Source organism: Etheostoma cragini, chromosome 5 (genome assembly GCF_013103735.1).
Source record: "Etheostoma cragini isolate CJK2018 chromosome 5, CSU_Ecrag_1.0, whole genome shotgun sequence".
Classification (NCBI taxonomy): Eukaryota; Metazoa; Chordata; class Actinopteri; order Perciformes; family Percidae; genus Etheostoma; species Etheostoma cragini.
The window spans coordinates 3150235-3173656 of NC_048411.1; the positions used below are offsets into that span (position 1 = coordinate 3150235).

Genomic DNA, 23422 nt, shown 5'->3' on the forward strand with positions numbered 1-23422 from the left:
CTTTTGTAAAGATGCTGAAATTATTGGACTTAGAAAACAGTAAAAACACCTTGAACTGTGAAACTTCCCCTAACGTGTTTCTCTATTTTTTACTTTCTTTCTATTCAGAACACACAAAAAAGAATTGTTTTATTTGATTAAAGAGCTGAAATCGTACCTGTCATTAAAATTTAGCCCTGAACAGCCCTAGCCATACATACATACATACATACATACATACATACATACATACATACATTAAGCACACGAGTGTGTCTGCAGTGGAGGAGAGGGGAAGGGTACGTTTCAGATGCCAAATTACTGTACTGTCTGTCTTTGTGTGCACTTTTAATGCATGAATTATTGAGAGACCTACCTGAGTGCAGGCCATGATGCATCATCCATTTTAAAGGATGAGCATTGGCCTGAGAGCCACCCAGTTGTCTTGTCTAGCTTTGAAAACACAAACCACCGCGTGGTTTACATGTTCTTATTTGGCTGCACGGACCGTGTTTACATCCAAAACCTGCTGGAGCACAGAGTGAGGTCCTGGATACTGTGGAACCCACTGATCAACAATGTTCAGGTTACATAACAGCATGGAAATTTAGTGATGTACGTGTGCTGCTGTAACACCGTAATTTCCCATTTTTGGGGATCAATAAATATCTATCCATCTATCTATCTATCTATCTATCTATCTATCTATCTATCTATCTATCTATCTATCTATCTATCTATCTATCTATCTATCTATAAAGTCATGAGGTGTACTATGTATGGATACCTGCTAGACTAGGACTGTAGGAGATGCTCCACCAGTGACAGTGACACATGGTCAAGATCATTTTAACAGTATTCCAAACAATAGTGCATCTAAGCAAAAGGGTGAAAAAAAACAATTTTTGTGTGACTATTTTTAAAGATGATTCTTTTCCCTAAAGTTTAAATATATATATATATATATATATATATATATATATATATATATATATATATATATACATATAATATATTACAATATATTACCAATGATTGTCATACTTTTTTTTGTATAGTACCAGGCTACCTCATATCCATTTCCAGCAAAACTGAAAGCAGAAAATCAGTTTTATGTTCTTCTTTACAAATAGAATAAATGTCGGACCGACTGACTGACATGTGATGTCATTCTTTTTAGAAAACTATGTTTTTGTAATGTCTCTAGAAATATATCATTCAACTTTTGTTTTTGCTAAAGAAGAAAAAAGAAAATCGCAATATTCAATACCATCTAATCCCAATACTTCTAGAATCACAATCAATTAAAATCACAATGCAAATCCAATCGGCGCCTCTGAATCGGGAAAAACATCATCTCAGCGTTTATTGATGTCTGTATTGTTAGTAAATGTAGGGCTGTTGTTGTATGAGGGTTGCGTAAGTGTGCAGGAAATGAATGCAGTTGTGTGTCTGTGTGTGTGTCTCAGCATTAGCGCCTCAGAATGAGTGTACAGAGCTGGTTGCTCATGCACCATCGTGATTCATCCAGTGATTAGCGTGCTAGCCAGCAGCGCTGCTTCCTTCTGCTGTTGTTCACAGCTGATCTGTGTGTTAGCAAGCTAATGATCTTACACCAGATAAACATCATGTAACTGCCACACCGAATATTCAGTAACTTCCACATTTTTCAACCTTTTTTATGTTATTTTCCTAAATGCACTACTGCTCCCAGAAGCCTCGCCACCTCTAATCCATCACGCTATATGAACCGCTCTAAAAGAACCACACCGTAGCGTTTGCGCGTCTTAGTTCATTGGGTACAAGCTGTATCATATTTTGCAAAGCACACGGTTTCCATGTCACTGTAACAACCCTGTCACTAGACTGAACATTTGTATTTAACATTTCTGTATTAAATGAAAAGAGATTTAAACCATGGTCAGGGTTAGGAACTGAAACTCTTGGTTATGTTGTTGGACAACCCAAACTGGGATGTGTCCCCATCCTGAACTGTCCCCCTGGCTACATGAGTGCACATGTCTTCCTGTTAGAGTGACTAATAGATTGGTGTAGGCCATGTTATCAGGCTAAACAATGTAGATTAATATTGGCTTATATAATAGAAAATGCAAAGATATATGTGTTGTTATGTAGAAACAGAGTGTTTCAAGCTATGAGGAAAGTAAGGAGAAGGCTTTAATTCATTTAAAATTTATTTTCTATTTTTCTCTTTTGTAAGTGCAGTCTTCTTCACAGGAGATGACATTCAAGTTCACAACAAAACTTAACAAACTATTTCCAAACAGTTGAACATATACACAGGAAGAATACAGTATGGTACACACACACATAGCAGAGCTTGCAAACTGTGGCTTTTTTTTGTAAATCCTTGGAAAATAACCCTCAGCACGAATGGCCAAATGACTAAAGAGCAGCTTTACAGATGGACTGATGGCCCCCACATTCACCAGCCAATGGCACAAGAGAGGGGGAGGGGCTAGAGATGAGGAGCAACACACGTCTCGATCCTTTAAAGCAGCTAGAAAAGATTTTGTTAATGTTACATATGCCAATGTGAAAACTGGAACTGGTCTTCTGTAGTGAAGAAGCTCCAGAGAGTGCTGATCTGTTCTGGTTCAGCAGTCTCATAGCGCTTTAGAGACTGGGGACCCCTCTGGGACCCCTCTGGGACCCCTCATATATGTCCCTCGGAACCATTTGACACCGCTTATTTTATGCTCTGAGTTATGTGAAAAAAATACACAAGATAAATGTTTTACAAAGATATTAGACAATGTATTCAGACGTATTTGCAGATTGGAAGTTATGAATGTTTTAGATCAGAATCTGTGAACTATAAATAAAACATTGTCCGTTGAGCTATGAATAAATACATCATCTATAATCATGAAAAAATAATTCATATTTATATCATGAATAAATGTGAAAACTGTTCCGGGACCCCACTCTGAAGATTACTGCTTTAGGGATTGAATGCAGTTAGGCAACAGTTCAAGTGTGGTGTAACATGTGAGTGTGTTTGAGTGAGAGAGAGAGGCAGAGGAAGAGCACCAGGGTTAGTGTGCAAAGCGACAGACAGAGGGAGGAGGGAGGACAGGCACAGGGCTCACTCTGGCCTTTCTCTCCCTTTGAACCTGTGGATCCCGCTCCTACCTGGCCATGTCATCCGGCCTGTGCAGGAAGTGGAGGAGCGTGGTTCGAGCGCTCAGGACTCTCCGCGGGACGGGAGCAGCAGGAGGTGGAGGCGGCGCTGTGAGTCTGAGTTATTTTTAGCCCCCCCGTCCCCGTCCCCTCCCTCCCCGGGCGTAGCTAATCCTCCGCTTCTAAGGCTTATCCTGATTGGAGGTAGGGAACCGGGGCAGGGTGGATAAGTGCCTTCTCCTGTGGGAAGCTGACTTTGGTTGTGATGCCGATAACTACCAAGCTGAGCTGGACCATGCTGGAGCAGGATTCCGCTAGTCAGAGCTGTGGGTTTGGCAGGGTGGGGGGGCCACAGCTGCAGAGGACTCGCCACCGTTAGCCATGAGTCTGGAGTGCCTCCCGCGCGGCTGCTGCGCCGGCTACCCCAGCTGGCAGCACTGCCGGCTGGCCGGGACGGGCAAGATCGCGGCCTCAGATGGTTGCAGGCGAGGGGGAGGCAGCAGCAACGGTGGGGGGGCCAGGATCCAACTGAGGGGGCTGCACACTGAACAGTTGAAAGGCAGCCTTGTGGTCCTCTACGCACCTGCCGGGAACTCCTGTCTGCTGAGATTGGTGGGACATGGATGGATGGATGGTTGGGTGGATAGATCGATGGATGGATGGAGAGATAGATAGTAGAGAGCAGAGTGTGCTGATGGGTTTTATCCTCAGGCTCTGCTGCGTAAAGAGTCTCATATTTAATTGATTTGAATGTATTAAATGTAAAAGACATAAAGGTGGATTTAAAGATAGATTCAGGGCTGTAATATTAGGGGTGGGACTCTCTGGGCACCTCGCGATTCAATTCTAATTCAGAGGTCCACAATTCAATTCTAAACCGTTTTATAGATGCATCTTGATGCAACAGTTTTTTTTATGTACATCTCCGTGCATGATTTTGTTAAATTCTGACATATGCAGTATTTTATCACACACGAGTTGTAATGAAATGTTTAGTCTACTGAGGTTTTTATTATAGTCATTCCATGTTTAAGCCTTAAACATGCTTGTGAAAGTCACCTTCTCACACAGTGATCTTCCATGTCAAAGGCTCAGTCATGTTTAAAGGTGGAGAACAGGGAGCATGAGGTGGTCACATGTAATGGGATAAAGTAGATCAAAAGACATATGCCATTTTATGGCTGTCCTGGCAGATCATTTGTATATATGCAACACTTTTACCTTTTTTTTCCTTTTTTGTCATTTTTGTGTGTTGTTTTTCCTGCACTCTTGCCTAAACTCTAAGTTGTTGTCCATTCTCCAATCCTCTTATTCTGGGTAAGCCCCGCCCACTCTGCCGGCGATTTGATTTGGCCTTGCAGCTTGGTCTGGAGACCTGGAGACGTTTAATTCTCCTGCTTCAGTTCACAATTTTGCGGGAACCAATCACAAACTGGCTAATCTACGTACCTGACCCGCTATTGGCAGGTTTAACCCTTGTGTTGTCTTCCCGTCAAACATGAAAAAAAAACGTTTTGGTCACTTTTTTCTACATTATTATTCCTTTTTCCAACATTTTTGTCACTTTTTTAATGTTGGGTGCTGTTGGGTTAACAGTGCTTTTTTGGGATGTTTTTTGATATTTTTCATGTTGACATTTTCAGCTTATTTTGACGGCTCATTTTTTGTGACAAAAAAAACAACAGAAAACGGGTCCATTTTACCAAAGAACAACATGAGGGTTAATACGATTGCGATAGAGAAGCAAACAAGCAGCTTCTGGTTTGCATTCAACATGGCGGCCACCGAACGCCACCGAAGGGCAGCCAACCGTTGATGCCGCTGTTGCTTCTACGCCACCCTGATCGTTGGTCTGATTGGTTGAAGAACTATCCAATAGCGTACAGAGTCATATACTCTTTGGTCACGCCTCTTGTGCAGAGAAAATCCAGATCTGTTAAGCTTGGCTTGGTCTGGTGATAGCCAGACTACCATTCTCTTTCAGTCACTCTGTTTTCTGATTTGTTCATATCTGGAGACAGTCCCTTTTAAATAGAAATCAAGACATTAAAAAAAATAATAATCGATTTATATTATCATAATCGAGCCTTGCATTGTTCTAGAGAACAATGCATCTAAGAATCAATTCTTTTTCCCAGCTCTATGGAACATGCAACTGGAAATCAATGCTAACTAAAAAAAATAAGATCTTTAAACAACCTTCTCTTTGGAGGATTGGTCGTATCAATGATTCCTCTCACCAGGAAACGTTGTAGTCTGATTTGTTAATAATATTGCTTTAGACATTTTGAATAAAGTGATATAAAACAAAATAAAGTTTACTGATTTCTGGGTTGTATATGAATCGGTTAACTTTAAATATCTGGAAATTGTGATTATGAGTGTCTTTGCGGGGATGGATTATTGAGGGAGGGTAAACTATCAGGGTGGAGGGGTTAAGTTAATTCAGTTGGGTTACTGTATATGAGGACCCTCTGTAATGAAACAATAGATAAATAACAAAACACTGTTGTGTGTGTGTGTGTGTGTGTGTGTGTGTGTGTGTGTGTGTGTGTGTGTGTGTGTGTGTGTGTGTGTGTGTGTGTGTGTGTGTGTGTCTTAATCTGGGTTAGTCTCCTCTCCTCCAGTGATCTACAGTATATGTTCCTACTGCACACAGATTTGTCTTATGTGTACTTCTGTGCGTATATGTTCAGTTTTCTCAGGGCTCGTAAAGCATTGTGAAAGTATATATTATTGGATGAATCTTTACAACATCTTTTTTTGGGGATTGACTTTCCTCCCAGATGCCTGTGTTGCTAACCCTGTGGCGTGTTTGTGTGTTCTCTACAGAGCTCAGGGATGGAGGAGATGGTCTGGGAGCAGTACACAGTCAACCTGCAGCGGGTGAGTTCACAAACTGTTTTGTTAAAGCAAGAGGCATCCATCCAGCTATTCAGCAGCCTGAAGCATATGGGAACCTACATTTGCATTTATTATCCCCCTACCCCCAAAAACATCTGAAAGCGTACTCCTGATAAAGCTCAAATCCTGATCTTGAAAACTTTAGTATGACAACCTCTATTAGGCCTACCTTTTTTCCTAATATAACACAGTATATTTACCTCTTTGGTCCTGGATCAGTCAGTCAGGTCAGCCTACTTTAAGTTGGCTATATTGTTTGCATGTGTTGTCTTGTTGTTGTTCTGTTTAACCTTTTACTAGAGAAAGTCAATGGAAAGAGGTCTGCAGACTTCATTGTGTTTTATCCCTTGAATTGTCTTCCCATCGACCAACATTGACCTGGTTTGGTTTGCCTGTTTCTAAGCATAAAGTAGGCCGTAAATGATTCCCCATTTCTGTCTTACGTCTTCTTATACTAACTTTGGTTCCAATTTATTACCATTAGCCTTCTTGTTTTACACTTCCGTTTCACTGCACCTCATTTACATAAAACGATGCCAAATCTCTGGGTAAAATTTGCAGAAATTCAGGGATTAGTAAATAGTTAAGATCAGAGGAACATGTGTTTATGTATTATCACAGATTTTCACTCAGGTAGTCCATGAAAAGTAGTAATCATCAATGTTTATTTTAGTGTTGCATTTTATTTTTGTGAAATTGGGTTGAAAGAAAACATATAATTCGGATTAAAAAAAGAAAAACGGGTCAAATTTGACCCAAGGACAACACAAGGGTTAATAAAAAAAACAAAAAAAACTGTGCTTCTCTTTATGCTGGCAGAAGACGATTTGGGGCGTTTTTACACCTGTAGTTGGTTTGCTTTGGTCCGAATCAGTTGAAAAATCCAAGCGAACCAAAATGCGTCATTCCACACCACGCAGTAGCATTATGTCCACTCCTCCTATTGGTCAGATGTGTCTGGGGCGGGAGCAAGAAAGTAAATACAGGAAGAAGGTCCTGTGTTCTGGACGTCTCCAGGGTCCAAACCAGCTCATTTCATTGAAATAGTTGGACAGTGTCACCGAGACTTCGCTCTGCTATGCCGGTGTCTGTCTCCACTTCAGCGCCGGCTGCTTTGTGAGTGACTGCAGTCTGTTTCTGTGAGAGAAAGCTGCTACAGTTCGCAGTTTGCTCTGTCGCATCGCAGATTCCAAACACACCTCACCACAGGAGACATTTAGCCTGGCTGGTGCACTGCGCATTTATTCTGCGGATATGTGAGGGAAGAGGGACCGGACCGCACTGTGCTATTGGGAGAGGGAGACATTCTTCAGCATAAGACCGAGACGGAGAGGGGAGGTGAGGCAACAACCCGTTCCTTCCCTTTTACTGCCCGGGCCATGTGCGTATGCTTTATGATTGCTGTGAAATGAACCGTTTGAACCGTCAGCTGCAGTGTGTTTCTCACCCAAAACCCACTGACTGACCGAGTCACTGAGCAGCTACCATAGACAGTTAAAGCAATGGACAAACAGAACCCGTGTCTGTCTGAAAGTTGTAAATCTTCTGGTAGCTGTGCCAAGAGAAATCTCAATCTTGCAGAGATGGAGAGCATAGGTATATGTAAGGAGATAATATAGATACAGGTTTATTATTGCCAACTAAAATGCTAGTAAACATTAGTAATTAAACCTAAACGGCTAATGTAAGTCGAAACTGCCTGCGTGCTCCTCCGGACAACACGGTAATTTGTTGTCCATGCGACAGCAAGTCACGTGGTTATGACACAAATAGTTAGCCTATTTTTACAAAAACGTCTGCTACGGAGCCATAACGTGAGCTACAAGGTAATTGAGCCTATTATACATTGTCGTGTTTCTGTAGTAATAAACTATGGACAAATAGAGTCTTTACACGCTTTATATGTAAAGATATTCTCTGTCAAAGTGATGTCAAAATGAATGTCAGTCAATGGAATGCTAACGGCGTCGTAGCATTAAAATGGCGCCATGGGAGCTACGCTTAGAGAGGAGAGGCTAACCCAGGTAAGCCTCTCCTCTCTTGCCCCAGGTGACACCTGGGGACAGACATTTTCATCATATTTATAATATTTAATTTTTTATTTTGTTATGTTATCCATTTCATAAATGGGATATTGGTGAAAACATCATTCCATTTCAAATAAGGGAGAAATATCTTTTTAAACTCAAAACTTGCTCTTTAACCTCCATATATGAACGTGGGGGACAAGCATTTTTCCTGGAACTTGTACTTGGAATTTTATAAAATGGACTTAAAAAAGTTAGCTAGTAGAAAACTGAGCTTTGGATATTCTAGTGCAGATGGCTGCTAGTGTGAAACAAAAACGAGAAACACAATAAAGTAACACAAAACATGCACAAAACTTATTCAATTGGGTACCCCAGCCCTAGTAATCAGGTGTTTAGTCCATCTGTGGTGCAGGTGTGTGTTACATGTCTAGTTGATTTGCATGTGTGATGGGGCTTTTGGAGGCTGTGCCTCCATCACTGGCAGAATGTGAAGTCTGTATTACCTTCCTTCAGATTCAATCCCCTATCAAAGTAAGCTCGTCACACACCCTGTTGTGTTCGGAGTCTTACCACTTGGTTTGCTGTTAGCGGAGCTTATGGCTCGCTGGTTTTGATCATTTCTGAGTTTCTGTGCTCTGCGTTGCTTTGTGAGCTGGGCTTTCATGCTGGCTGTTGCTTTCGCTGCTGGCTTCAATAGCGGTCAGCCGACAGGCGGGGTTGTTGGAGTCCGTCTGGCACTAGTCTTGGTTGGGTGGGGGGGGGGGGCGAACAGTTTTTCACTCGTCGTGGCTGTTACAGAGACTGGTGGAAGGTAGTCAGTTATAGGGCTGTGCAATCCGTCAAGTTTTAATTGCGATTTTTGCTCCTAAGTAAACTCAAGTCAACTCTTCTAATCTTAAATCGATTTTGTGTTTTTTGTTTGAAAAAGTTTAAACCGGAAAGGTATTATTTACCCTTGGATGTGAGGACTCTCAGAGTTATTGCAGGTCTCTCTTATAAACTTCATGGGTTAAGATGAGTTCTTTTATGGTGGATGAAAGGTTTGATTCCAACAAGTAGGAACCTTTTTCTTCTAGTCTGTAGAAAGAGCAAAGTCAGTAAATAGTAAAAATGGACCAAGTTTGTTCACTGCTGGCTACAAGTAAGCATCAAACACAGGAAAGGCTGTCAGTGGAATGGCGTTTTGAGCCCACGCTAGCAATCAAAAAATCATAGGTAGCTACTTTTTCAAATTATTTCCATCTCCTGTTAGTGTTTGTAATGACAAAACTTTAATATTTCATGAATTTCACAAATTTCAGTATGACAGTTATGCCGTAAACCGTTTAAATCTGAGAATCCGCAATTAAAATCGGCACTCGACCAGAGCCGGTCTGACTCGACTCTCATTGGGTATGACGCGTTATGCCATAAACGTTTACATCTGAGCATGCGCGACTCAAATCTGCCTCACATGGGGGAGCGGCAGCGGCCTTAGTGAAGATTAATGAGGAAACAAGATAGGGAAAAGAGATAGAAAAGTTGATGTTAAGTGACTTAAAAGTGAATAAAACAACAAGCTAGAGCTTCTCAAGACACCGTGGCTTTATCTGTTGTCAAAACCGTCAGTAAAGTGAACGGCATTACCCCTGAAAAAAACATGGGCCTAAACCTTAGCCCACAACATCTGTTGCAGAAACTCTGCTAGCTGCTAGGCTAATGAGCAGTGGTAAACACTGCAGCTGTAATCAATGTCAATGTGTCTACCACAGCTGAGAACGGAGACATGTCTTTGCCTTCCCTACCGTGTATGTTGTTGTGTGACGTGGAACATTGCCCTCCCCAACTCGACAAAGGTCGGATTTGCTCCATCTTTTGAAAACCTTTTGAAAATCTTGAATCCATGTAAGACGCAATGTCATCAGACACAACACCATGTCATTAGAATCAATGAATCCGTGTCATAAAACATTACGTAGCCATGTCAATGTTTTTTTGCCAGTGCCAGGTGACGAGCTCAGACCCGTGGTAGGCGTCACGTGACCGTGGTGATGCCCCCACAACGCGCACACACACACACACACACACACACACACAAACCCCCTCTCCACCACTTCTGCAGAGTACAAGAATGTAACACTACATGAAAAAGAAAATGCATCAGCAGTGCGTGTAATCAAAGCAGCAATCATGTTTCTTTGGAAATGTGCTAAGTGAAACCATTCATTAGTTTATCAAGGTCATTTCAATGAGACAGGGTTGACATGGTGGGGGTCTTACCAGTGACAGCTCTCCCCCGCGGTTTGGTTCAGTGTTACTGTAAGTGGCATTCTATCTGAATGTGCTGTATGTTTGTTTCTTCTGTAGGACGCCAAGATGGGTTTTGGCATCGCTGTGTCAGGTGGGCGGGACAACCCCAACGTGGACAACGGGGAGACGTCAATCATCGTGTCAGACGTGCTGCAGGGAGGTCCAGCTGATGGATTACTCTTGTAAGTCTGTCAGACAGGAGCCATGTCCTCCTTTGTGTTTAATGCTTCAGTGGACTAGATGCCTGGGTGCTCTACAGCTTCACCTCTACTACAAATCACTACTAGTCACTCTGTACTTAACGATGTCTGTCTCACATACAGCGGAGATAGCTAGCACATCTCTGTATAAAAGATCTTGCCACAAATAAGACACAAAATGTCTTATAGTAAAGTAATTTCACAGAAAATTCAAAGTACCTTTAGTAAAATAATTAGTTTCTGCAATCAAATTAGGTGGAATAACGACTAATTGGCACAAAGCATTACTCTATTATTTGTGAAACATTTTTAATGTTGATTTTTATTTTATTGTCACAATGATCTTGTATTATTTGTGTGTCTCTTTTTTTTGCCCAGTGAGAATGATCGTGTCATTCAGGTCAACTCCATCCCCATGGACAACGTGCCTCACTCCTTTGCTGTGCAGTCCCTTCGTAAATGTGGCAAAGTGGCTAAAATAGTGAGTACGAACACACACAAGGGAGACACAGTGTCCTTTTGCAGAGTCAATATGGGTGACATTGGACTTTATTTCCAATAGTGGTACCTCCAGCCTGTGTTTCAGTGGACACAGTTTGCAGATTTAAGATAAAAAAGCAATTATAAAAAAAAAACACAGCTGAAGTGGACTTATAGTTCTAAAAGCCATCCAACAATTCAGTTCAGAGTTTTTGTTCCCTAAAGAGCCAAGAAGCCTCCAAGAAGTGTAGCATTCCAAAAGTTGAAATAATTGTATTATCGTTTGCAGGAATGTTGTGTTATGAGCTTGGCTGCTGCGTGTCACTAAAACCAATGAATCCCTCTGCTTTCTGTCCGAACAACAACAACAGTAAATGTCTTCCACCAGAGACTATATGAAAATGTGTGCTGTTATCTCCATATTTCATGGATCAAGTCTCCCAACTCTCTTGGTTTTTCCTTTTGTGTGTGTGCGCACGCGTGCGTGCGTGCGTCTTATGCTGTGACCTACTCTAACCCCCCCACCCCAGACACCACACACGTAAACAGTGCCAATGAATGGCGATAATGATAGTGTGTGTATCTTATGCTGTGACCTACTGTAACCCTCCCCAGACACCACCCCTCACACACATAAACAGTGCGTGTGCGTGTGTGTGTGTGTCAGGTTTTCTGCCTGACTGCCTCTCACGCTGCTGCAGCTCTAAAAGTAGCAGTACTTGTTCCCATGTGTATACCGAGCTAATCTTACTGCTCCACACAGCTAAATATAAACGCCATGTCGAGGGAATCTGATGTGCTGCTTTCATGACATCTAGCTAAACTGTATCTTTACTCTCACTCCTGTTTGAGGGAATCAGACATAGAAGATAGATTAGATAAAACAGATATTGACAAAGTTTCTTTTTTGGGACGTCATTTGAAATTGGTACAAAATTTGAAGTTGGGAAAAAGGTCTTAAATTGCAATATATCACAGAATATTGCAATATGTTTAATATCGTAATAATATTGTATCGTGGTGTACATATTGTGAGGATTTCGTATCGGGAGGTGTCTGGTGATTCCCACCTCTACTATCCAAGTCCCGCCCATACACTGCAACCATTCGTGGGTCAATCCCAGCTGTCAAAAGTGATGTTTCAGCCTGTTTTATAGCATCAAATAACTAATAAAAACCAAACTGATCAGAAAAATGAACACTAGAACAGATCAGAACTACCCAAAACGACAGAAACCATCTTTTGTTAAAAATGTATTTGATGTGTACTTTTTTTGGTTTGGTCCATGTCAACTAAAATAGAGGGGGAGGAGTTTATAACCTACACTGCAGCCAGCCACCAGGGGGGAGATCCAGATGTTATGTCTTCACTTATACAGTCTATATGCAGTACACAAGGGTTTAATGTTTTCACGGTCGTCATGGGTTTTATTTGCATCTAATTAAAGCGTCCGTACCATCCTTCATAGAGATAGGGGAGAGCCGGGACAGTTGAAACACTTTTTAATTAAATGGGATTTACAAAGCGGTCGTATCACACTGAAAGCTAAAATGTTGTCACTAGCAACCTACGCGTGTCATCTGTCAATTACAGTTGTATTTTCAGCTTTGAAAAAAAACGTTAAGGAATTATTACAGCAAAAGTGAGACGTGTGTAATCTTTCATTATTCCTCCTGGACATGACAAATTAAACAGCGGGGGGGTTTGGAGAATGAAACATACAGTTTAAGGCATATAAACTTCCAAAAACTTTAATATTTTACTATATATCATGGATAGTATTTCCAAAAGGTGTTAATTTAGATTGTTACAGGGCTATATATCTTTGAGAATGTCTGTTAACAACTGCTTGCCGTCATCGTGAAGCGGTTATTGAAATATTATACACTGTGGATAATTCTGACATTTTAATAGCTAGAAGAGTATATATTTATATCATGTTTCTATTGTGGAAAATGTTGTTTCACTAGGTCTTTACATGCGTTAGACTACTGGACATCGAAATAACGCTCCACAGCCTACTTGTCGAGTAGCTCGACTACTTAGAAAAACTAGAAATCATTCTTTGAACATCTGCAAATGGAAGGAGGGAATGCAAACCTGGCGCTTGGTGTGGTAAAGAGAGTCCAGGATCATTGAGTTCTGTATGAAACTATTATTGTAACAATATCCATTTTTATATTATTGGTAGTGTTTCATAACAGTCTTTGAAATGTGAAATGTCCCATTAGGAGTAAGGTGAGCGGCGTCAGTGAATGGTACCAGAGCTTGTCTGATGGTTGTTTTTGTTCTTCTCTGTCAGACGGTGAAGAGACCTCGTAAAGTCCACTCACTAAAGCAGCCCCCCTCCCCAGGCGGAGACAGTCGGGAGTACGCCCCCTCCACCCATTACTACGACGCCGACAATGACAACGGCTGGTATCGCGATGAAGGCCGGGACCACATCTCGGACAGCAAAGGATACCTGGAGCCCGGGTACAGAGGAGGGCGGGACACCAACCAGAGAGCAAGGAGCCGTGGGAGGAGCCTCGAGAGAAGCTCGCCTAGCCCGGAGAGATCCCAGAGGGATGGTAGTCGGGGGCGAGCCCTGGACACCAGCGGCGATCGCCAGCGGTACCCCAGCCGCGGCCGCAGCCCCGGGGACAGCTATCGAATGGAGGACAAGTATGAGCGGGGCGAAGGAGGAGGAGGAGGAAGAGGAGGCAGGTACAGCAGCAGGGACCAGCTCAACGATAACCCCCCGTCCCCAGAAGCTTCCAGAGCGCTGGAGCCGCTGGACAAACCCGTCAATGTCCTGCTGGTGAAGAACAGACCCACCGAAGGTAAAACCCCGCGGCTGCCCAGGTCACTGACAGGCGGTTCTGGTCTAGCACAGTTTAGTTTAGTTGATTGATTTACACATGTACAAATACTACAGATTAATATACACATAATCAATAAAAGATGTGATGGAGAGTTGCAAACAACTCTCATGGGGGCTTAATCTGGGTAGTCTCAAATGCATACTCCAATTAAAATAGAACAAAAATACTAAATCAAAAGAGAGGAAAAAAATAAGACAAAACTTAAAATACACACAATATCAAAATACAATATGAACAGTATACATATGAAGGGAAAATTATATTAGGAGTTACATGGGTTGTTGGGTTACACGGCAACCACAATTCTTTCACTCACAACAGACCATTGCCTTAATTTTTTAATCATATATATACATATACAGTAAGTATTAGATTCTCTCTTTTCACTTGATGCCCACAAAAAACTCAACAATCAAAATATTCTTTTTAAAAGTCTATTTATTGGTATTTTAGAGAGTAAACATATTGCATACAAATTCTATAAAATATTACATAAATATTTTACAGAAACATTTACAGACACTAACAATAGGTCTTGTACAACAGATAATCACATCAGATAATAATGAAAGTACAAAGCTCGCACTCAGATAGTTCTAATATCTAAAAGCCACGGGGGTATTTATTGCCTATAGCTTCTGCAATATCAATGACACTTTAACACTTTTAGTTCCTGCAACATCTTTGATCTACATAGCGAAAGTGGGAGGGTGTGCTAGTTTCCACTTCAGTAGAATGAATGTGTGCACTAGAAGGGTTTGAACCTTTCTACGGAGAGGAGGGGTCCGGTAAGAGGACCGTCCTCTGGCGGGACTCTGAATACAGCCAACTAATCGTTGTTTCTAATATTATCCAAGGCCGTTTTTATACATAACGAGTATTAGAATTGCCTGCATAATGCAGTCCAGCATTAGGTGCAGCCTCTGAAGTGACTGTAGAGTTGAATGGGCAGCTGTCTAAACATAGGCTTGACTATGATGGGATGTATTGCAGGGCTGTTGTATTAGATGGGAGAGTTGTTTCTATTTTTTGTAACCTAATGTAAAGAGTGAGCAGAAAGAAAGATTGTAGAGCAGGTACTGTAACACTTGAGAAACCGGAGTGGAGCGTGTTTTCACTGTGTTGACTGGAACTCTAACCTTGGCTAGTTAGTAATGTCCAGGGGCCTGATGAAGAACTTCCAGGCATCCAAATAGTGCAACTAGGGCATTCATCTATTGTATTAGAAATTCCAACCTTGAGTCGGTTGCAGCACAGCAGCGGTTTGCAGTAATCGGTTGTGTGTTTTTTGTTGTTGTTTTTTTTTTTTTAGAGTACGGCCTGCGTCTGGGGAGTCAGATCTTCATCAAACAGATGACCAGCACAGGCCTGGCTGCCAAAGATGGGAACCTGCAGGAGGGAGACATCATCCTCAAGGTGCACACACGTTTATCCACCGTGCGCCACACACACATCATCCATCCATTCTCAACCCTCCAAGATTCATACCAGGGATCAGACATGTATCTTTGTTATGTTCAAGTCTATTTAACAACCGTTTATTCTATTTTTGCTTATTTGTCTTGTGAGGTCCTGGGTATGTGAGGTGAATACTTTCAGTATGTCACAGGGATTGTAAAATCAAAGATAAAGATAAAGCAAGATTACATAAAGTGTGTGTGTGTGTGTTTGTGTGTAGATCAATGGGACAGTGACGGAGAACCTCTCTCTGCACGATGCTGGGAAGCTTATAGAGAAGTCGCGGGGGAAGCTGCAGCTGGTGGTCCAGAGGGACCGCCGTCAGATCCTGGTCCGGATCCCCCCTCTCGCCGACTCTGACTCTGATAATGACGGTGAGTCCCTGAATGCATGGCCAACAGGGTTAGTGTTAAACCACATGGATGTATGTGCATTGCAGTCCCGCCTACACCACATTAAAAGAACCAGTGTCTCCCACAGGTGTGAACGGGAAGTAATTCTCCTTTTCCTTGTACTATTGTATAGACTATTCCATAATCTACAGAGGCCTGAGGATGTCAGAAATGTCCCTTTAAATTCAGTCAAAACTGTTACTTATTGTTGGAAAATATACATGGGCGACTGACCTTAGCAGACAAGCTAACTGTAAAGTCTCTGAGAGAGACATTATTTTAACTGTATCCTATAGTTACAATCATCAAGTTTACATACACACATACGAAGGTGGAAAATATCAGACATTGAAGCGGCTAGAAAACAACATCTGAGACCAAGCAGAGTTGAGTTTCTTCTCAGTTTCTGTGTATAGCTGTAAAAAGAAAGGAGTCAGCAGCGGTTCAGGGTTGTCTCAGGACCTTACTGTGGCCCCAGAAACTTCCTACCTGATAGAAAATGTAACTGATCGTTCTGAACTGAAACATCTTTGACAAGCAAAAGCGATCCCTGTAATCGCTCAAAAGTGCAATCTCTGTCTGTGCTCTCTCTTCCAGATAAAATGTCATTCTTTTAGATGAAGGACCACCCAAGACACAGCATGTGTAACACTGTTGCCTTTCTCTAAGCTGTAAAACGGCTGTGACGCAACCTGACTAAGTTGTAAAGCTTTCACACCCTTTGCACTTCTCTTTATACTGCTCTAAATCTTTAACTTTTTATAACATGATTCATTTTCCTGAATAAATAAACACATTTTAATCACTATTTAATTTGAATTGTGTGATTTATTAAGTATAAAAGTTGAGAAATGCCAGTGGCAGTAGTCAGTAAGCTGCCTGCAGAAATAAATGTGCTTTATTATATAATAGTGTCTGAATATGGAATCATGATGTTGCAGACAAAGGGTGATGATTTATTTTTGTGAATACAGAATGTTGCATGACATAGCGTGGCTCATAAAGTGGGTAAGATGTTTGTTGAGTTTTCCTTGTATTAACACATTAATGACTGGTCCTAACAGTGTAGCAACTCGCCGCTGTCTGTCCCGGTGCTGGGTCTCAACTCTCACCTCCCTTTTTGTCTCCGTCTACAATCCTGTTTTAATATACAGCACAATATATCTTCACAAGGGTAGCGTGATAAGAACAAACTGCATTACTTTAATCACAGGGTTACAGTCTATGCTTAAAATACAATCCAAAATACACACAGACACTATGACTGTGTGTAAAAAGAGTTCATCCTCTGAGTAGAATGAATGCACAACACTCTTAGATTTTGGTATTTCTTGTATATAAGAAGACATTTTAGTCTTTTAGAGCCCTTATTGCTGTGAACTAGGTATATTCAACTCTACACTGGATAGTTACAATGCTTTAAAGAAATAACACAAACCCTGGAAGGGGGTGGGCTATATGTTGCGTGGGAAACACCAGAGCCAAACCAAACTTTTAAATATGCTTTGCAAACTTCTAGCATTAACACTAGGGGCCGCCAGGGGTCCAGTGCCCCCAGTAGATGGCTGGAGACAGGGCTGAAGAAAAAACACTTTGTCCCACTTCTTGTTTAAATATTTCATAACCAAGATTAAAGTTGTTTTCCTGATCTTACAGAAAATACGTGCCTGTTGTGAAGATATGTTGGTGCAGAGGAGTTTTTGTTTGACCCACAGATGGATAGACTGGTCCAGATTGCCATCCTTACGTCCCGCTTCCAAAAACTCAGTATTGAATGTTTTTTGTTGGACTCTTCCTCATCAACACACCGTACCAATTTGGCGTTGTGACATGAAACTGAGTGATGTCTTTTCTGACATATATGGCTAACACGTGTTCAGGTTTGACATTTTGTCCGTCTCTAAGCTGCTGTCTTACATTGTCTCTCCCTCTTCTATTTCAATGTCTGATTCTGGCTTTTTTAAACTCCGCCCCCTCCAGTTACAGCCCTGCATGCACACTGTCTCTCTAACCCAAGTCAAACTAATGACCATGTGATCCATGGTACCTGTTGTTCTGCTGTCTCTCTGCTGGTGTATCAGGGCGTCTTGGTTTCAGAGGGACCGATGTATTGCCACTTTTTAATTTTTGCTCTCTTTTATGTGGTTCCGTTGCTTGTCCTCTCACACCTGAGTCCTCAAATGTCTCTTCTGTTTCTTGGTGTTCTGTTGATGCCTCCCTCCCTCTCTGCACAGCAGTGGGCGGAGTGCCACGCTCTGATGGATAAAAGCAGCCTAATCAAAGACTGGCAGTGCCACCCATGTTAAATTGTTTTTACAGGGACTGAATAAAAGCCAGGCGCTCTCTGTGGACAGCAGGCGGTGTGTAAGCACTTTGGACCAGTGTGTTACTGGGTTCAAAGCAGTATGGATTGACTCCCAGAGCTGCTCTTTACTGGCATTGCAGAAGTTGCCTGATGGGGCTTTAGAAAGCGTTTCTTTAAAGTATCTGAACATTATTAGTCGTATTTTATAGTAGCTCTTTGAAGTTATACTCCTTAAGATATACATTATACACACACTTAAGGCATTGAAATGCTTTCAACAAAGTGCTTGTCAGATTCTCATGTGAAACTTGAAATTAATTACTGTCACTTTCACAACTGTCACAACTTGACTGTCTGCAAGGAGAGATGCACTGTAATCCCCGATTTGAACAATCCGTCACATCGCTTCCCTCTGTGCCCACAGGCTTTTTATTGTGGACAAAAGCTATGAACACTTTTGCCTTAGAATGTGGTCAAACTACAGTACACTTAGTAACAAGCTAATTAGTTTGAAGCAAACCTCATCCCTTAAGGATGAGCCGTCAGACATCCTGTGAAGAAAACTCACTTTTTCATTACCCACAGCCTGTGCTGACCTTAAGTGGTCAGCACATTTGTATTTTGTAATAACATCTCTAAAGCATAGCATTAATTGTCGCTAACCAAGTCCTTTCTTGTGCAGGATCTTTATGGCATACCCGTTTACGAGGCATTCACAGGAACCAATGTCTGAGACAAAAGCTGGTATAATGCCTGGCTTTCTACTTTAAGGTAGACTTAAAGTGTGCCGACACCTGTTCTGAATGTCCATACATAGACTCCGCCTGGCTGCATGTTAATGCCTCCCCATCTCTCTCCAACACCAGTGTGTGTCTGTTGCTGGACTGTCCTTGGAGACATTTTTTGGTTGTTGAGCTTGTGAGAGAAGTTCAAATCCTGCCTACTCTCACACCTTTACACTGTGTAAAATGAGTAGTTCAAAACAGGAGTTTAGGCCTTTGCGTATTTGGGGCCATATAGCATGAGAATTGGAGCCCTTTTCTAGCTGAGTAGGTTGACTCCCCGCATTCATGCACACAATGATTTTCTGATACGGCTCATTGCCACTTATTGATTTTTGTTGGATAAATTAGGGGCAGTGGGTGTCATGTAACCTGTGATTCAGACTATGGCCAGTACCCCAAAGGTCTTAAGGACTTGTTTGCTGCCTCTAGTTGTCCTTATTTCAAACAGCTTGAGCCCTGTATCATTATAATACACATCAGCAGTAACAAACCAACCAGGATCATACCTGTACTGTGCTCATCTTATATATACACAATATGGAAGCTCATTCTTAAAGTGTACTGATACGAATGGAAAGCAATGGCTGGAAGGAAAATAATAAAAAATCTAAACCCTTTGCTAATTTCTATATGGACTTAGTGTGGTGAGTCACTGCTGCTTTTATCCTGAGTACTGAGCTTTGGCACCAGAGTTTGTCCTCATCATTCTGACAAGCATCTCTAATAATATCCTTGTTCATGAGTTGGTGTCAGGGCTTCCTGGGGGAACTGTTTTCTTCTTCTGGTGGTGGTGGTGGTGGGAAGGGGGATTTAATCTGTGTCTAACTGAGCTGTCTGTGTGTTTGTTTGTATGTCTGTCAGACATATCTGAGATGGAGTCATACCATTCCTATTCTCCCCCAGAGGAGAGGAGGTCCCGCCAGTCTGACCTGTCCTCCCACTCTTCTAATGAGAGAGACAACCCCAGGTAGGATGGATGGCTGGCTGGCTGGCTGAGTGATGGATGGATTTATTGATGGATGTATGAATGGAATTATTGATGGATGGATTTATGGATGAGGTGAAATCAAGAAAATCCAAGTCTCTAGTCCTGAAACAACTGACTTCCAGTTTGGTTATGAAGACTTGTGAAATAAACTTGTGCCAGTGACTGGGATGATGACTTTAGACTTAGATGTGTTTTGATTGACTTGAAATTCAAAATGCACTTTCCCCACAAGACATCAAAAATATCTAATTTATCTCCTGAGGTGTCCTGTTAATTCCTATTGCCTTTCTTAAAAGCTATGTGAGGTCCAACTGTATCCTAACTGTATCTTGTCCACCCCTGGCAGTACATGAGCTAATTTAGCATACTCGGGTAGTAATTAGCTGCAGTTACTATAAACCTTGTTAAAGCCTCTCATCATATCCGTCTGTCTTCTGTAACAGGGAAGAACCCATAAGGACAGCCAAGATGTCAGCCATGGCCTCCCCATTCCGAGTCCCTGAAGACCCCCAGCCGTCTGCCGAGCTGAGCAAAGACACAACGCACATCGAGGAGCCTCCAGGTGAGACCATCCACCTCAGGCTGCCATTAACACACAACCATAGGTTACATATAGCCTATTACAGGAATAAAACAAATATATAGTGTGTGTGTTTGTGTGTGTATATATATATATAGATATATATATGTTTGTAACCAATATATAATATATGTTTTGTAACCAAGGCATTATCATGTTGCTTAGACTTGGGTTTGACTATAACATAAAGAAACACAGGCTTCCAATGCACATCTCACTTTATTAACCAACAATGAAGTCAACGTCCACAACAAAGTCAACGTCCACATTTTACTGTCTTTTTCCACTTCGGTTCTCCAGTCACAACAAAAGCTCCCTGATTTCCTCTTAACATTCAACTGACAGGTAACACAATAACATACCTTACATGAATATGGTTTATCAGAACTGGTTCTCTGCTGGACACATGTTGATGAGAGCAGAGTTGCAGGTTGTAAAGCTAAACAAATGAGCTGAAGAGGCTAAGAAGGAAAAGCATACACTTCACACATAGTCCTTTGATCCATTGCTAATTCATATTTTGGATTGTAAACAGGAACATGTCGAGACTGAGATTTAATCAGCGCCTCCTCTCTGAACTCCGCTGGCTTTGAACCCTTTGTTCATTACCAAAGCTTCATTAAACATTTACTTTTACTGACATAGCATGTTGTTAGCAGTTGGCATAGAAGATATTAACACTTCTCTCACTAATTTTCGTATCTACAGTTGCTGTAACAACCACACCCAAGATTCTCCTCCGACCAAGTCCAGAAGATGAAAAAATATACGGGCGAGTTTGTCTTTTTCTCATTATACTTTTACTTTTGCTGTGTTGTCCACCCTACTTATATTTATTATAATCACATGAAAATGTATGCATATGAGAACAGAATCACAATGTGAGACCCTTAGTGAGAGTAGTACATAAATTGCCCCAACCCATAGTGATTGTGCAGACTGGTGGAATGGCTCTGGGCCCTGAATACATTTGAACCGATGCTGACATGACTTGAGCCTGGCTACTGCAGGAACTGGCTTCAGCTTGACTCACTGTTGTATGCTATTAATGTAAAAACACATTGGTTTCATCACAGTGCATCTATTCTTGTGTTTCTGGAATCGGTCCCAGGTTCAGTAGGCTAGATAGATTGAGACAGCTGGATTTTAGCCACTGGTTGACACAATGACATTAAATCCACAGCAGCATGTAGTAATGTGTCTGCTCTCTATACACTGTGTTCTGTACTATTATACTATATTTGCAGTAAGTGTGCAAGAACTTTGCTGTTTCATACTAACAATCAGTGGTGGGAGATGTATTCAGAGTCTCTACTTAAGGAAAAGAAGGATAAATATACTGTACAAATACTAGGAATCACCTGAGGCTTCTCAATACAATATCATCACTTATGTCATGATACAATATTTTTACAATTTTAAACATATTGCAATTGATTACCTTTTTTCCAACATCAACATTTTCCCAATTTCAAATAATGTCCCAAAAAGGAAACTTTTCCAACATCTAAATAGATTCATTTCTCCGTTGACAAACTGACCAACACATATAGTATAAAATAATAGATTGATCCTTAGCGCCTGTGTATCGATACAGTATTGCCATGGAAAATATCACGATGTTATACTGTATTGATTTTTCCCCCTGACCCCTAAAAAAAAGTCTGTTACATGTCCTGCACTCCACGTTTTACTAGTGAAACTTCAGACATATTTTCAGAAGATTTTGATAAACGTAGTCATTGTGAAGAAAATTGCTTTGGTGCTTTTCTTCGTATACATTGTCATGAAAGGGCCATTACTTGGCATACTTAAAGGTGATATATTACAGTACAAAATGTACTTTTTCATGGCTTTTTAACATAATATGTGTCCGGGGTGTGTCCAGTGAGGGAAAACACCTTCCCCTCTTTTTTTTCTCAATCTGTTAGAAACTTGTAACCCCGAGCTAGTGAGATCTGATGCTCAGTATGACGTCCTTTTGGGCTTGTGTTATACAGGTTCTGGGGTGGATGAAGCACCCCCTATGTCATTTGACACCGCCTGTGGTTTACCATATGTACAAGTAGTTAAATGGATATTCATCAAAATAACAGCGCAAGTTAACAAAGATATACTGAGGACATTGCAGATGGAACACAGACTGTGCCATCACACTGGTGCACGAGGCTGAGGCTACATTTACACTTCTACATTTTGGTCTAAAAATAATTATCTTCTGCTACGTTTTCTCTCTCATTCCCCCTGCTCTGGTGTTCCCCCCCTGCTGTGGTGTTCCCCTCTCTCATTCCCTCTGTTCTGGTGTCCCCCCCCCCCCCCGCTCTGGTGTTCCCACCTTTTATTTACCCTGCTCCGGCGTTTCCCCTGCTCATTACCTCTCTCATTCCCCCTGCTCCGGCATTATCCCCTCTCATGCCCCCTCTCATTCCCCCAGCTCTGGTGTTCCCCCTCTCATTCCCCCCGTTTTGGCGTTTCCCCCTTTCATTCCCCCTGCTCGGGCGTTCCCCCCTCTCATTCCCCCTGCTCTGGCATTTTACCCTCTCATTCCGCCTGCTCTTGCGTTCCCCCCTCTCATTCCCCCTGCTCTGGCGTTTCCGAGCCCCTAAACTTCTGACCCGTTTTGGTTTGGAATCTGCGGGGTTGTGTTTCAGTCTCTACGGCTGCAAATGGAGACCTTTCTGACGCCAACGTTTCTCCTCCTGATATGGTCTTAGCGGTCGCAACGTCTCTTTCTCTGAGACTAAAGCCACTAATGTTACCATGGCAACTACCAGCAGTTGGCAAAGTCTCCACACTGTCTCCTATTTATGTCCAGTATACCAGAATGTTGAGATATGATGTTTGGGTGTGTTAGTTAAAATAGAGGTTAGGTCTTTTACAGAGATCTCTTTTGGCTCAAAACTCCACTTAAAAACCAAAACGTAGCGGTGTAAATGTAGCCTGAAGCTGCAGCATCGATGCTATGCAACACAAAAACGTGGGTTGGGTGACTGATTCCACATTCCACTGGACTTATGAATATT

At 41.8% G+C, this 23422-nt stretch overlaps 1 protein-coding gene and 1 long non-coding RNA gene across 8 annotated transcripts in view; one reads left to right on the forward strand and one right to left on the reverse strand.

Annotated features, from left to right (window-relative positions):
* Positions 1-23422, forward strand: part of LOC117944221 (tight junction protein ZO-2-like) — a 66102-nt gene that overhangs the window by 23141 nt on the left and 19539 nt on the right. For 3 of the 7 annotated variants that reach the window (XM_034870833.1, XM_034870836.1, XM_034870834.1), the window contains exons 2-10: positions 5956-6009; positions 10404-10528; positions 10925-11027; positions 13330-13849; positions 15204-15307; positions 15570-15723; positions 19693-19798; positions 20263-20381; positions 21108-21171. In XM_034870833.1, coding sequence (XP_034726724.1) covers positions 5956-6009; positions 10404-10528; positions 10925-11027; positions 13330-13849; positions 15204-15307; positions 15570-15723; positions 19693-19798; positions 20263-20381; positions 21108-21171 — 1349 coding nt within the window. Of the gene's footprint in view, positions 1-3030; positions 3235-3341; positions 3736-5955; positions 6010-10403; positions 10529-10924; positions 11028-13329; positions 13850-15203; positions 15308-15569; positions 15724-19692; positions 19799-20262; positions 20382-21107; positions 21172-23422 lie in introns of those variants that run through there. The other 4 variants (XM_034870830.1, XM_034870829.1, XM_034870831.1 and 1 more) reach the window with 4 other exon arrangements.
* On the reverse strand, positions 4487-23340 carry LOC117944223. Its single transcript, XR_004656521.1, has 4 exons — positions 23008-23340; positions 21751-21760; positions 20611-20612; positions 4487-4498 (listed from the first exon to the last, which is right to left on the reverse strand). It is a non-coding gene; the product is annotated as an uncharacterized LOC117944223 (long non-coding RNA).